The sequence below is a fragment of the Pholis gunnellus genome (assembly GCF_910591455.1).
Source record: "Pholis gunnellus genome assembly, chromosome: 12".
Classification (NCBI taxonomy): domain Eukaryota; kingdom Metazoa; phylum Chordata; class Actinopteri; order Perciformes; family Pholidae; genus Pholis; species Pholis gunnellus.
Window position 1 is genome coordinate 2,626,998 of NC_136539.1, and position 14,935 is coordinate 2,641,932.

A 14,935-nucleotide genomic window follows, 5' to 3' on the forward strand; every position below is an offset into this window, starting at 1 on the left:
AAAAGTTACTGTATACTTGCGTGACAGTTCTATAGCCGGGGTCTGAAATACTTCCTGGATTTTCACAATGAGCTAAAACTTCTTGGGCATTGAGGGTGGATCTGCCGTAAGGCTGACACCCTGTGTATGGACAGGATGGCTGAGGGAGACATTACTTACCTCAGTACAGACTGAAGAGAACCCCTCATACAGTCTATTCAACTAAGTCAGAGGAACCATTTCGATCTGAGCCATCACATCCACTGATGATCACTTTAATTTAGAATGAAGACACCGAGATTAAGTTGTTAATCTTGCTATTGTATTCACCCGAGGACTGATTTACTTCACAGGGTGTGTCTATAGCCAGAACCTGTTTGGTTTGATGCTTAGCTAGAGTCCTTCAGCTGTAATGTGATAATGTCTAATTAAAAATTGTACATGAGCACTTCACATGGTGCATTAAGTCTCTATAGAATGAAGCAAACTTAATGAAAGTCAATAGATTTAATATTGCAGGAAGATGACATGAAGTAATGTTAGAAAAGTGAGTCCACAGTGGAACACACACGAGGAATGCAGCGGCCTATTTCAACACAACATCCACAATGTGTCTTTACAGTTACTAAATACTCTCATAGGACAGCTGGGCCTACATGTCAGAGCAGGAAGTTCATCAAATAAAAGGGCAGTTCGTCGAATACACAGAAGAAGAATCAGTCCTGGGAGGCGTTCACTTGAAGGGGGTTCAGCGGGAGAACTGCCTCCCGTCCCTCTTTCCTTTGTTCACATGCTTGAAGATTCTGGATTTTTGCCCGTTGTTGGACTTCTGGTATCCAAATCCACCTCCCCCGCCTCGCTTCTGCAGCTTCCCACCTTTACTGCTGTGAACGTCTGGAGAACAGCTGAATTAAGGAGAACTACATCTTTCTTTTTGAAATCATACATTTGTACTTGACATGAGGAAATAATGACACACAATGAGGACATCGCACCAACATGGAACAGCCGGTGTGGCGAATAGCCGCAAAGGATACTCAGGTCGACGTAAGGAGGAACTTTGAAGCCAAACGCCAGCGCCACCATGGGGAGGTTCAGAGTGTTGACGCTGTAGATCTGTTTGAGCGAGTGGGAGTCGTACGCCCTCACGTACGACTTGTAGGCCTCCTGGGCTGACTTGTGGAGATAGTAGTTCTTCTCAATCAGCTTCTCCATCTTAGAAACAAGAGGCGGTTGTATAATAATTGACTCGAGCAGCCAGCTCCCATTTCCCTTATATATCTATGGAAAACTAATTTAAAGATGTGTGGAAGCTGCTGAGACGTCTTCATTCTTACCTGGGACTGGATATCAGAGATCTTACTCCAAGAAAAGTCAAACTCGCTCAGTGGGACCTGCACAAAGAAAAGGAGGCGAGTAAAAAGAGGCTCGTCCCATATGAAGACATGGCACATGTCCACCTGGCTCAGCATTAGTAAATGATCTACATGAACAGACGGGTTACCTTGGCCTGTTTCAGGAAGCGCAGGAAGCCGAGCTCCTCTGGCCGGAGGATGAGGAGCGCGTGGCCTATGCCGTTGATGCCTCTGGCTGTCCTGCCCACCCTGTGGATGTACTCCTGCGGACGCAAAGCCCAGTTTAAAAGGGGTCCTAATCTGTGACTCGACTCCAACGCAAGAGGTCAAGTCATCCAAGTGCACCGGAGCAAAGCTGCTGATTTGACCATGGCTCTAGAATTATCGGGGTAAATGATCTAGTTGTAGCTCAGGTACCTTGGGGTCATCTGTGGGGTCGTACTGGACGATCCAGTCCACCTCGGGGATGTCCAGGCCTCGGGCCGCCACGTCTGTACACAGCAGGATGCCCGAGTCGGCGTTACAGAACTGGAAGAAGGTGGTGGTTCGTTTGGTCTGCTTCTGTTTGCCCTGAAAAGACAGAATAAGGAGGAGACGGGTGAGGCCGAGTCCTCTGAACACGACTCGATGATGCCGGGAGGTCGGCGCCGCGTCTTACATGGATGGCCATGACGGGCAGGTCGATGTAGTTGAGCAGCTCGTAATGGAACTTCACAGACATACAGGAGGAGAAGAAGACCATGAGCTTCTTCTTGCGGTTCTTCTTCAGGAAGGTGAAGAGCAGCAGGAAGCGCTTCTCTGACGGACACACCACGTAACCCTGAAACACGAGACGGACCACGTTATAAACGCGTCGGCGTGCCGAGGACTATGGCCTCCACGTTACAGGAGCAGACCGTACCTGCTCCAGGCCGTCAACAGTGGCATTGTCTTTGTTGTCATCCACGCCGACGTAGAGCGGCTCTTTCTTCAGGGAGATGCGAGCCAAGTCCTCCACCTTACGGGTCTGAGTGGCTGAAAACAGCATGGTCTGTCTCTTCTCTGGAGAGAACAAGGAGACATTGAACAGGTGGACCACAGTGGGTTTGTTGTACACTGTGGACACTTAAAGTGACCATGAAGAGTTCTACCAGCCTGTGAGTCTGAGAAAAAAACCCTGATGTCAGTTATATTTTGCTTTATGGACTACGGGTCCCATATCTCTCCTATGCTGTATGGATTTTGACCACTGTTAAATAAAGTACCCGTTAACTAACCCATCCCATCAAAGAGGAACGAGAGCGGCGTAACAATGATACGTACTTGGCAGCAGCTTGATGATCTGCTTCAGCTCCTCCTCGAAGCCCACCTCTAAGATTCGGTCGGCCTCGTCGATAATCAGACACTGGAGGTTCTTGTACATGAACCCAGGAGTATTCTGAAGTTGCAGAAACACAAAGCATTTATAGTAGGAACAAACCACGATCTTATGTTCGATGAATGTATCGATACCAGCAGTTCTATGAAGCGCAGTGAGTACTAGTCATCCCTGGAGATAATGACCAGTTCGATAAGGTACTCCGTACGTGTCCTGGGGACCCTGCTCACCTGGAGGTGGTCCAGCAGACGGCCGGGTGTGGCCACCAGGATGTTGACCCCGTTGGCCAGCCTCTGGGCCTCCGCTGAGCGGTTGCTGCCGCCCATGGTCAGACCGAAGGTGTGCACGTGGTGCGCCATCAGCTCCTTCAGCACGCCGTAAGTCTGCATTGCCAACTCGCGTGTGGGGGAAAGGATCACCACGCCGGTGCCTGAGAGGAAGAGGGGGACATCAGTGAACGGCTCAACTTCCATGATGGGGTTCGATACATACAGCCTGCTGAAGGTTTAAAGCTACGGCAGTAATGTATTCTAGAAACCGTTCTGTTATATTTGTGGAAATTCTCTTCACATCCGACAGCAATCAATAAATCAAATGCTCTGAAAAAAGAAAGAAACCTGGTAACTGTGGCAGGCCTGTGATAAGCCAATCCTTTGATTTGGGCCCGTCGACCTGATCTCATTCTGAGCGCACACTCATTGCCGTCCCAAGCTGCTAGCTTAACAGCTGAGAGTGGTAACAATAGCCATGTTCCTTGTTTGCGTTCATAATCATAATTTTGGGGGAGTGGCTTCTTTCTTGCTAGATTTAGCTACTTTCATTAGCGACACTGGGCTGGGTACTCTAGATTGAGCCAGCAAACATTGTGGAGAGGAGACTTCAACGGGAGTCTTACCGTTCCTGGGCATGAACTTGAGTTTGTAGATGAGCTCTATAGACGGGATGAGGAAGGCCAAGGTTTTACCACTCCCCGTCTTGGCAGCAGCCAGAATATCCCTAAAGAGAAGCGACGCAAACAGAAACACTGTTTCAGTACACACAAAGTCACAATGCATTGTGGTCTACAGTTGGCCAGCTTGTTAGTCTGAAATGAGCTGACCTCTAAACGCCACATGAAACCCAGTCCCACATTACATCGGTCACGTACCTTCCCTCCAGCAGGGGGCGGATACTTTTGTGCTGGATCTCGGTCATGTGTTCAAAGCCCATCTCCTTCACCGCTTTCAGCGTGCTGTCACTCATCAGATCAGCGAGAGAGGCGAAGGACGTGTCCTCAAACGCTCCTGAAATACCAGTAACAACTCATGAGTGGACTATTTCAAGGAAAGGCCAAGATGAAGCGTAACAAAACAGCATGTCAGGAAAGAGACGGCTAGATGGTCAGCCATGGGAAACTACAGCAACATATCCACAGTGTCCTTGCAGCTGCTCCTGTCAGGAGAAGCACTGGTGACTCCTCCCAAAGACAACCACAACAGTCTCTGTATGCCTTAGTTGACACCCGTTTCATGATGGAAACACTGAACGGGCAACACATAAAGGCAACGCACTGGTTTTTGTTTCTCACTGCAGGTGAATGTGTGTGTGTGTGTGTATGTGCACTGAACGGTGAAGAGCTTTAAAGTTAGAGAACTCTTTTCTGGTTGTGAGGCCCACAGAGTAGTACAGCTGGCTAACCTGGTCATATAAACCAAAGCAGCTTAATAATGCAAACGATGTGCATGGATCACTGTGACAACAGTGTGGCAATTTAAAAGTGTTCAAAATGATCAAGTGTGATGCGCCTGCTGCTCGTGTGATATTTGGTGCTGAGGATAACCTGCTGAAGAACAGAGCAGAGCGACAAAGAATAATAATATTATTACTATTAAATATCAATTGCCTTATTTTATTTGTATAAAGGTTAGGCGTCCTCCCTCTCACAGACACACTGGTGTGTGTGGCGTATGAGCATGCTGCGTGTATGCGGCCTCTGTCAAGAGGGAAGCGGGGAAAGAGTTAATATTGACCGTCAGTCTGTCAATAATAACTCAATTGTAAACAACTACCTCCCATTTCAGGAAGAAAATGTCATTTAGATTGTGTGAATATTTAGTCAAACTTAAATGTCAGAGTTCAGATTAGTTTGATACAACGATCACGCCGGGTTGAATCAAACCATTGTTATTTTTGAGAGAATATCGATATATATTTATATATATAGTATATTTTGCAGTATCAAATAGCAGTTGGCATAAATCAAAGTTAGATAAGTATACATTTACACTTTGTTTTTTTTTGGTGCATGAGAGATATAAATGAGGTCATAAATGTATGACAGCGCTCTTAAAGGACCACAGAGCCCTGATTGTATTCTCCACTCAGCTGCTGAGGACTCAGTCACGTCTATAGTAAGCACACGTGCAGTTCTTCTATACCTGTCAAACCCGATGGTAATTCGGGCTGCTCTTCTTCCTCCTCCGCCTCATCTTCCCCCTCCTCTTCCTCTCCCTCCTCTTCATCATCTGCAGCTTCCTCTGGTTTCTGGATTTTCTTTTCTCCATCTGCTAAAGCTTCTCCCTCCTCCTCCTCTGCTTCTTCCACCGTTTTCGTCTTCTTCTCAACTGGAACGAGGATTACGACATGTTAGTTAGCCATCACACAAAAAAATGGAGTTCATCAATGTCACTTGGCCAACTCCTCTAGCTGTTACCTGGTGATTCCGCCGTGTCCGCCAGCTTCCTCTTCTTCTTTGTCGTCTTCTTCTTCTTCAGAGGGGGTTCCTCTGTCGTGGTCCCTTCCAGTGGCCCCACGTTCTGTTCCTTCTGCGTTTTCTCAGAAGCACTTTCTGCTTTCTCACCACTTTTGTCTTCCAGTCCGTTTGAGTTCACTGTCAAACACATAACCGCATTTAGCCGATCAGTTATATGATCGAAGAATCGTTAGCATCTCAGTTTGGAGTTAACACTTGTGGTTACTATGAAACGTTAACACATTGAGGGAGAACTTTGGAAATCTGAATGCGTTACAATGCTAAGCTAGCTCACTACATCTTAGCGACGATTATAAACCACAAGAATGCCACAAATGTCGATGATAAACTCAAACAAGTATCTAATGCTACAGTTTAATGTCAGCTAACGTCATTTAACATTTTTACGTTTGACCGGTTTAACGAGAAATCCTATTAAAAAGTATGCTAACGCAGCTAGCTTAGCAGGTGAGGTTCGTCACCGCTTCAGAAAACAACCAACAACAACTTCTTTCCACAATATCCTTTCCTTACAGCACATACCGGTCTCTTCGTCTACTGTCTGCGACTTAAGTAGTTTTCGCTCTTTGTTCTTTTCATTTCTTTTCTGAATTTTCTTGCGGAGAAGCTTCATCTGTAGGTCCGCCATGGTAACGTCACACGTGTGTATGTGAGTGGTGTTGAGGACCCTTCGGGACACCAGTCTGCATTGCCTGAGTGAAAATTCAAAGGACCCCGCTCGTTGAACAGGCATATATCAAATTCCTCGAGGACACAATTAAGGATTAAGAAAATGTAGAAACGATTGCAGTTTAAAGAAATACGTTGCCACTAAAATGCTTTTATAACATGTAGCTACAACCTGAGTATGCTCAGCTAGCCTCCAAAATGGTTGTAATAGGGTTAAACGCTATATTTTAATAAATATATAAACATATTGTGTGACACTGACTAATTGTAGAGTTGTAGGCTTATTTCCAATACCATAGATGTAGTGGCAGCTGTCCGTGTGTATTTTACAAGTACAGTTCTATACTAATACATTTTTAAATTATACTGTAATTCGCTTGTATGGCTAGTATTCAAATCGTGTCGATGAAGGTGTTGGGTTTAGTTCTTCTGTTTCCGAAGAATACATCTATACAGACCCCAAACACCTGAACCTTTCCACTATGTTAGATTTAAGCTGTGGGGGAATGTGCAGCTAATAAGGACACAGTGCCTGTTTACTGTCAACATAATGTGCACCAGTCACCTAAACATAGGCCTGTCTTGTAAATGATGATGGTCATTAAATAGTTTGACGACTGGGCGACTGTGGATAAGTGGAGAGCAGGGTTCGATCCCCAGCTCTACTAGTCGCATGTCGATGTGTCCTTGAGCAAGACACTTAACCCCAAAATTGCTCCCGTAGCTGTGCCTACAGTGTGATAGAATCTGAATTGTAAGTCGCTTTGGATAAAAGCGTCTGCTAAATGTCTGGAATGTAAAATGACTAAATGACAATCATCAAACTATTTAGCAGTAGGTGAACAATTACCATAAATACATCTAGGAAGTGTTGATATCTTGGAAAGTATGCATGCATTTAACATAGACTGTAAAATGAAGTGGAGACCATAGACGGGTCTTTGAACAAGTCAGTGCTGTTGTAGGTCATGTCCTCCATTCCAAGTGCTCATCGATTGCCAGTTTAAGTGCAGACATGCATAAAGAAGAAAAGAAGATAAGGTTGTCAGACCTGTTGCTCGAATGAAACACCCGTTGCTGAGTCCCCATATTACTTTTGTATTTGATATTTTATTTAGCAGTTCTTATTACAAGCTATATTGGGTTTATTCATGTCTAACCTGAAATCAAGAGGGTGAAATGATGAAATAATTAGTCTTCCCATCACCAAAATATTTGTATTTTACATTGAATGGGAATGGGATTCACTCAATATCATGAAAAATCAGTGCGAAGTTAAATATTCTTCAAGGCCTCTGGAAAAAGATTCCTGCCAGCAGAGATTATGTTTTCACTGCTAACATTAGACTTCTTTGGAAAAAAGCAATTTTTCAAAAGATTATTTGTATATTAAATGCAGGATGTATATAAATAAATATATATATATATATATTTGACCATTTTGCCTTTATTTGATGAATATAGGAAATAGACTGGGATTAGAAAGTGAAAGTGACATTCAGGAAAGGGACATTTTAAGCCTTTGCATATTTTAACCTACCAGTTCATAAAATTTGTAATACAAAAAATAACTGTCTTAATTTAAGTAATCAATTGGGGTAATCTGTAATAAATGTAATAAGTAATAATCTGTATTAAGTAATCTGTAATGAATTTTACAAAACATATCTTTAAAGGCAGTAAAGGAGTTTTATTTCAGACTCCCTTCAGTAGCTCTTACATCGACCAGACTTTCCAAGTTCATTCCTATTTACATTCTGAAGGTTTTTACTGAGGGGTTTGTTCTTATATCATTCATAGCCTGATTTATACAACGTTTTATTCCTAAAAAGTATTTTTGTATGGCTGTTGACAGTATTTTCAGATGTATTGAGTGATACAAAGAGATATTAAAATCCCCTCAGTAAAAACCTTTGACTCTAATATGTCAACAAAATGAAACAAGAATTCTGAGCCTGGCTTCATCTAAAGTTCAGATTTATGGTCTGGAAATGTACAAAGATTTGCACTTATTAATGAATTACTTAATAAGATAATACCTCACTTGCATATTTAAACATGAAATAAAAAAAACTTGTAATACAAACATATTTGTCTTGAATTATTATTCAATCATTGTCTTGTTTCTTTAACGGGGCAGAACATGATCTATTTGAGTTGGGTCTCACAGCGTCGGCTGCCTTGTGCTTACAGCGTTCAGGCTCAAAAGTTCCTCCCATGTTAAATGCCAAACTGAAGGTGCATTAAGTCAGTCTGCATGGTTTTCCATTCATTAGAAACTACATCTTATGTTTTGAAAAGGCTGATGTTACATGCGGTCCTTGGCATTGTCGTGTCCTTAAATCCTCCAATCGTCTTCATCCCGTTTCCATATCTTTTACTGGCATCACTATGGATGATTGTTGACAACCTCTACAAAGTGCTACTAAGTGCTGACACGTCACAAATATCAAGTCTTCTGCAAGGCAGTTAAGTGTTCCAATTCTCAAGAAGCTTTCTAACCTACACTTACTGACTGAGATTACTGTAATCACAAAATATAGTGCCCCCCCCCAATCTGAAATGTCAAGTCGATGGAAGCGTCTCCTCCCCAATCTTAACCATGTGTTGCTCTGTCTCTCGTTTGATCTCAGCAGCCTGGATGAAAACCAGGGAGTCGTTTCCACTCATCTCCCCCACTGCTCGGCCTTGCTGGACGGGCTGCAATACCCGACTCGTGGACATTCTCCTCACGTGCCTCATCTCCTCCAATCTCTGCGTCCTCCTTGCGACCTCACACCCCTCGTTCTTTCTCTTCAGAAACTTCTGCCTCCACGAGCGGTGTGTCCGTGAGGATGCCTGCTGGGGCCTGGAGCAGCCGCGCAACGCCACGCTCTCCCCCAGCACCGAGGGCGCCCGAACGCATCGTCTCTGCGCATCTTCCTCCACCGCTTTGAACGCCAGGTCGGTGATGTCTCGGCGAAGTCTCATCAGCACCATGTGGTCTTTGATCTGACGCATGTCCGCCAACATCACCTCTGCAAACTGATTGAGTATGTTGTGTGTGGATGCGTGCGGTGCAGCCGTTTGGTCGGGCTGATCAGCAGGACCCTCGTCGCCGCGACCGCAAGGACAGCTCAAAGACATGACCTCTGTCACTTGAGGCTGTGGGTTTGGACAGTGCAGAGGGCCAGAGTTCAGGCTGGAGGAGGGGTGGGGCTCATCCTCCGGATCTTGCACAGTCACATCAGCATCCAGAGGGCTGCCAAATGAGCTTCCCATCTCCTGGTCAATACTTCCTTCAGTCTCCAGCTCCTCCTCGTCCTCATCCCGGTCATCAAACCTGTCCTGCAAAAAAGAGCAAGCACCAACATAAAAACAATGTGTGCAATCAAGATCTGCAGGGAAGCAGATTCTTTTTTTCGCATTAGTTTCAACTTACCAGGTAGGATTCACCTCGCCTGCGAACTATATAAGGCCTCAAGAAGTCAAGTTTCTCCCGCAGCATCTTCTGCTGGGCAGTGCTGACCTTCTCCGGATCCCACAGCACCCTCCCATACTGAGTCCGGAGCGATCTGGATCTTCTCTCAACATCGGACACTGCAAGGTGAAAATATGCTGAATAGTGACTGAAACAGTCATTTAGTAAGAAAAAGTAAGGATGAACTATAACACTATATGGGTAAACCCACATGGTGGGTAGTGGCAGTGACCTGTCAATCACAGGAAACCCGCCCTAAAGCATACTCCGCGTTATGGTCTATTCGACCATAAATGGACCTTAATTTACTAAATGAACATCATGCTGTATTGAAGAAGATTTAAAACTAGATAAACTACAATCAGACTTATTTTTGCGAGCAGAGGAGTCGCCCCCTTCTGGTCAGTGGAGAGAATGCTAGTTTTAAGACACTTCTGCATCGGCTTCTCTCGGCAGAACCGGAGGTGAGTCCTGTGTGCCAGCGGGCGTGTGAAGTTCCTACACGAAGGCTTGGTACATTCCTATCCGTGGAGCAGCTGTGACCCCATCGTCAGTTCTCAAGACAGTGGAATAGCCAGCCTATTGTGGGACGCACTCCAGCCGGGAACCTACAGCTTTCCACAGCAGTGTACGTCAGTGGAGCATCGTTCTTCCAACTAGAAAAGGTAAATGAAGACATGTTCGGATTTGTTGAATCTGTAGCATCTACGTGCGTTTTGATCTGAAATTCAAGGAAAGGCTATACTATATAAACCTTTTTCGTCTAATTACCAAACACCATCAGGTCTGCAGCTCTTCCAACATGACGCCTTCCTGAGGCATGCCAGAACAAGTGACAACATCCCAGGGAGCGATGCTACAGCAGCTCAGTGGAGAGGACAGTCATAGTTGGTGGTCTCTCCAGGTATCTACATAGTACTGAGTTTGTAAAATCAAGAAAGTGTTTTCTTATGTACACACTGTAATCCATGTGTAGTATAAGACCACATGTGGAGTAATGTAAACATTGTAACAATCTTCTCACAGGCCACTCTGCAAAGTGTGGAAGCTCCACCACGAGGGGGCTCAAGACCAACACTGCTGTTGATATGGAGTTGGTTCAGTGTGTGATGAAATGAACACGTTTTTACTTTTCACCAGCAACATTGTATGTAACAGTTCCAAATAAAATAAATCTGTGTGTGTGTGTTTACAGAGCAATGAGGTTGGTGGAAGTGTCCACATGGAAAAAGAAGGTCTGAAGAGAAGTGTGGCATTGTTGGAGGAAAGTGTGACTCCCGACTCCCGACTAGACCGGCGTGAGAGTTTTTATTTTCTGTTTGAGTTTACAGAGGAAGATTTTAAGTATCAAGCATGACCTCTTATTATTAACGAGTACTATAATATTCTGTTGTATTTTCTGTAACTAAGCAACCAATCTACTTCCTGTTTACAGCGGCACACGCATGCCCAGTGTACGTGAATAGTCATGTGATATTCACTTTCAGACGAGTTATTATGGACGGAAATCCTTTTGAAAATGATGCTGAAACGTCTGTGTGGACATACAGTAGATCGTTCTCATGGTTTTAAATGACAAGGATCTACTGTATGTCCACACACAGTATTAGTGAGGATGTAGCCTCACACCAGCAAAGGGTGATTTGATTATTTAAGGTGTGACCTCTCACAGGGCTGAGCTGTTCTTCACACTACATCAAACGTTTCACTCACAATGACCTGATAATTAATGTACAATAGTGTCTCTAACACTGAGGTTACTGTTACACAGGGATGGTAGGAATACACTCAAAGGAATACAAAAATAATACAGATAATAAAAACTAAGATATAAAATGTTCTTCTGCATTTCTAGGAATTTCAAAGAAACTGGACAAGATTGCAAAGACGAAGGACTGTGACAAACTACAGGAGCGGATGAGGAGTATTAAAAACCACATTGGATGCAGCATCATCGACCAGCGGACCTGAGAGAGTGGTGAAATGAACCTCCATCATCAACCATGTGCAGGACATCATGAGGACCCCATCGTCCCCCGGAGTCAAAGCAGGGACCCCACTGAATGACTGGCAGCAGGTGAGTTGGTCAAATACTTTATCACATAACTCCTCCTCACGTAATTATCAAGGACAAGTATTCTTTAAATGATTAGTTGTCAGACCAAATCATTCAATTGTGTTAATAGAATTGAGAATACTGAATAGTGTTCTCCTTTTTAGGAACTCCTGCCTTCTACGAGCTGGAGAAAGTGCTGACCAACAAGAGGGTTGTAGACAAACTGAGCCCCCACCACCAGACTTCCTCTCTGGAGTCTTTCCACAGCGTCGCCCTTCGGTTTCTTCCCCAAAACATCCAGTTTCCATTTCTTGGAATGCTGTGCAGGTGGTTTCTGTTTGTCACTACTGTACTTCTAGACTCTACCTGGCCACCCTGTATTACAACGAAAATGCTTGCTGCTCACAAGCAACATCATCAGCTGGTTACCCGCTCACCCAAAGGCCAGCAGGGAGAACGCAGAGCAGCAAAAGTGAAGACTGCCCGACGTTCTGTAAGTGTTGCATTCCTTTATTTTTCACATCCATCTACAGAATGGAGTTACCATTTGGTCGGTAATATTGCACTTCACTTTGGTTAAACACTCCAAGCGAAAGAAACAGAGTAAAAGCACACATAAACCATGAGGACATACACATATTATATTAGGTTGGGCATTAAATTAATACAAAACATTTGTAACAACTTTCTGTCCTTGTTTTTTGTGTTTGTTAAATATTGCACAGGGTATGTCGATGACTTGATGGACCTCGTCTTTGACAAAGTCTTGGTGGACCCGGCACCGTAAATCGATGAGGTATTGAAGATCCCCATCCCAGAGGACCTTTGTGCACAGTAGGAGAGGCCGGACAAGCAGGAGGCATGTGTCCCGGTTCAATCAAGAGGCGGTCTGAACCCTATGTAGTGTCCTCGGTCGTCAGGAAACTCCCTGTGAATCCGAAGTGCTACAGGGGCTGGGATGGCGACTCCGATCCTCCCAGCATCAGCTCACAAAGAAAGCTCCTAGAGGCTAGATACCTGTAACGACGAAGAATTGAACAATATATTTAGTCAGCAGCTTCTATCGATCTATGGTGGGTCTCAACCAAAGATTACGTTATATTGGTTCAATGAATCCCTATTTTATCATCACAAAAGTTACTTTACTATATGTTGTGACAACACAGTGCATATAGTATCTTTTTTAGATTTTACTATTACGTAGTTCAACTATTGTTTGGCTTTACAGTCTCTAAAAATGTGTAATGTGAGTTCATGTTGAATATGTAAAGTATCTGCTAATGTAAAACAGCACGACGTAACAAAAACAATCTGATGTTGGGGCGATATTATGAGGTGTATTATGCCGGTAACGGTTTGTTGTGAACATGATGTCAGGTCCACTGATGTAATGGAAAGGAACTCTGCATAAAGTATTGTATACAAGTACTTATTTTTCATAAACATTATTTATTTAAAATTTTATATTTTGATTGAAAATATGATGATTAAAAACCACTTACGGCTCTATTCCCCTCATCCTTTAAGCCCCTTAGTTAGCTCATAGTCAGTGCATTCTGCAAGGAAAGCACATTCAGGCACACAGAGTCCAACCCAGGATGTTCCACCATGCACCAAAGGTTTCACTCCAGCTGCTGCATCTGTCTGGTAACCAGAAGGTAAATAAATGGAAAATATAACCTCTTAACAGACAACTTGGTATAGATGCCAATAACGTTACCTGTGGTGTCTCCATGCAGCATACATCTTCTGGTTCTGTCAGCATCGTTTCCGGTTCCACCCTGAGCTCCTGAACAAATCAATAACGAATGTGAGACTTTCAACAACACATGAAGCAGATGAATATAGAAACATGACAGAAGTTGCTGACAAGCTGTGGCGTATGAGCAGAAAGCTTTATCAAATTTCAAATGCACATCTTGTTGTAGTATTGTAAAAGTAAGTTGTTGCGCGTAATATTGAGATGGCGCACAAGCACGAGCATACTAAACACTGCACTCAGCCCCAGTTCAATTAACTAACGTGAGAGGACGAGGATAATTGTCGACATCGATTCAATGACAACTTTACCGATTGGAAAACGTAGCACCTAACGTCAACGACACTGAACTAATTACAATATAGTTTACTGACTAAATAGCTAACTGTAAAGTTAGTTACGGAGCGAACGGAGACAGTAACATTAGCGACCTAACTACAATTAGCCATCATGTCACACACACACACACACACACACACACACACACACACACACGAAGTTATCGAAACAAAAGTGTCAACTCACCATTGAGAAACGTCCCGCTTTATTCTCAAGGTTCGAACCGCTGCAGGAGCCTGTCCTTGTTGTGGGTCCGACTCAGGTTCAGAGAGATATGGTGAACTGCTATGTTTCTGTTTGCAGTCATGTCTGTTCTTTCCTGAGGGTGTACACCGTAACCACGGCAACAAAGAGCGAGGAGCGGGGCGCCATGGGTTTGGGGAGCTACAGCTAGTTCCGCAGAGGGGCGTGGTTGAGCAGCAGCTCATTTGCATTTAAAGCTACAGACTCCTGCTAAAATGCATGATCTGTTCGTTTTTAGCCAAACACTTCAATGACATGGGTTGGAGACTTCAGAGACTTCTATTAACTTGTTACAAAGGAGTAGAATAGTGGATCCTTAAACATTATGCCAGCAAACTCATATTCCATAAATACAAACTTGAATAAAGTTCAGCCGGGTGCACTTCATACTCCCCAGCTGTGCATATTGGGTCAGGTTATTTATGCAACACTAACTGAACGCTTCATCAACAGTACACTGTCATCGTGTTTCACCACTCATTTTACACGTTTACCTGGCTTTCCGATGGACATTGCGAACTCGGTCCACAGCTTGGTCTTTAAATCCTTGTCGTAGTAAGAATCGACCGAGGAGTTAAAAAGGCTCTCGTGTCTGCGCCAGAAATCGATCAGCATGTTGTCCATTGTAGGACCCCAGTGTGGCCCCCGTATCTGACCTCGAAAGTGTGTCATAGTCTGTAAACACAACTCCCGCTGTCTATCATAATGTATATTCACGGTTTGTTCATCTCACGGATTATGTTTCGCTTCTTCTTAGTTTGGCTTCACCCCGGATGGAGTAAAACCACACGATGATTACTGCCACCAACTGATCTGGAGTAAGGACTGTCGATGTTATGAGTTTATGTCCCACATATACTTAATATGAATACAAGTATAATCAATATTTAGTAGTTTTGATACCATTATTATACTGGTTTTATTTTATTGTGGCTGACAGCCATGTATTATATATATCTAAAAGTA

General features: G+C 43.9%; 2 protein-coding genes across 3 annotated transcripts; both read right to left on the bottom strand.

The window, feature by feature from the left end:
- Nucleotides 1-493: 493 nt before the first annotated feature.
- On the bottom strand, nucleotides 494-6,100 carry ddx18 (DEAD (Asp-Glu-Ala-Asp) box polypeptide 18). The gene is made up of 14 exons (XM_079170129.1): nucleotides 5,966-6,100; nucleotides 5,384-5,560; nucleotides 5,109-5,294; nucleotides 3,839-3,974; nucleotides 3,587-3,687; nucleotides 2,922-3,121; nucleotides 2,637-2,751; nucleotides 2,236-2,375; nucleotides 1,993-2,154; nucleotides 1,752-1,904; nucleotides 1,484-1,597; nucleotides 1,317-1,373; nucleotides 1,017-1,194; nucleotides 494-873 (listed from the first exon to the last, which is right to left on the bottom strand). Exons 1-14 carry the CDS (start codon nucleotides 6,069-6,071, stop codon nucleotides 728-730), a joined length of 1,971 nt encoding a protein of 656 aa, XP_079026255.1. The 5' UTR covers nucleotides 6,072-6,100; the 3' UTR covers nucleotides 494-727.
- Nucleotides 6,101-7,355: 1,255 nt separating this feature from the next.
- On the bottom strand, nucleotides 7,356-14,726 carry LOC306703748 (uncharacterized protein). 2 transcript variants are annotated; one of them, XM_079169812.1, is made up of 3 exons: nucleotides 14,464-14,726; nucleotides 9,534-9,691; nucleotides 7,356-9,439 (listed from the first exon to the last, which is right to left on the bottom strand). In XM_079169812.1, exons 1-3 carry the CDS (start codon nucleotides 14,639-14,641, stop codon nucleotides 8,678-8,680), a joined length of 1,098 nt encoding a protein of 365 aa, XP_079025938.1. In that variant the 5' UTR covers nucleotides 14,642-14,726; the 3' UTR covers nucleotides 7,356-8,677. The 2 variants fall into 2 exon arrangements, with proteins under 2 accessions (XP_079025938.1, XP_079025939.1); XM_079169813.1 differs by having other exon boundaries at nucleotides 9,534-10,228.
- Between the last annotated feature and the right edge of the window lie 209 nt (nucleotides 14,727-14,935).

Bases quoted from the DNA above. Each gene is read 5' to 3' on its own strand.
- ddx18 (XM_079170129.1), bottom strand. From the start codon at position 6,071: ATGGCGGACCTACAGATGAAGCTTCTCCGCAAGAAAATTCAGAAAAGA. The intron at 5,295-5,383 runs GTAACAGCTAGA...TCCTCGTTCCAG, and splicing joins GGACACGGCGGAATCACCAG to TTGAGAAGAAGACGAAAACG. The intron at 2,376-2,636 runs GTACGTATCATT...TGTTCTCTCCAG, and splicing joins GATCATCAAGCTGCTGCCAA to AGAAGAGACAGACCATGCTG.
- LOC306703748 (XM_079169812.1), bottom strand. From the start codon at position 14,641: ATGACACACTTTCGAGGTCAGATACGGGGGCCACACTGGGGTCCTACA. The intron at 9,692-14,463 runs GTAAACGTGTAA...TTCACCTTGCAG, and splicing joins AATGTCCATCGGAAAGCCAG to TGTCCGATGTTGAGAGAAGA. The intron at 9,440-9,533 runs GTAAGTTGAAAC...TCTTTTTTGCAG, and splicing joins GGCGAGGTGAATCCTACCTG to GACAGGTTTGATGACCGGGA.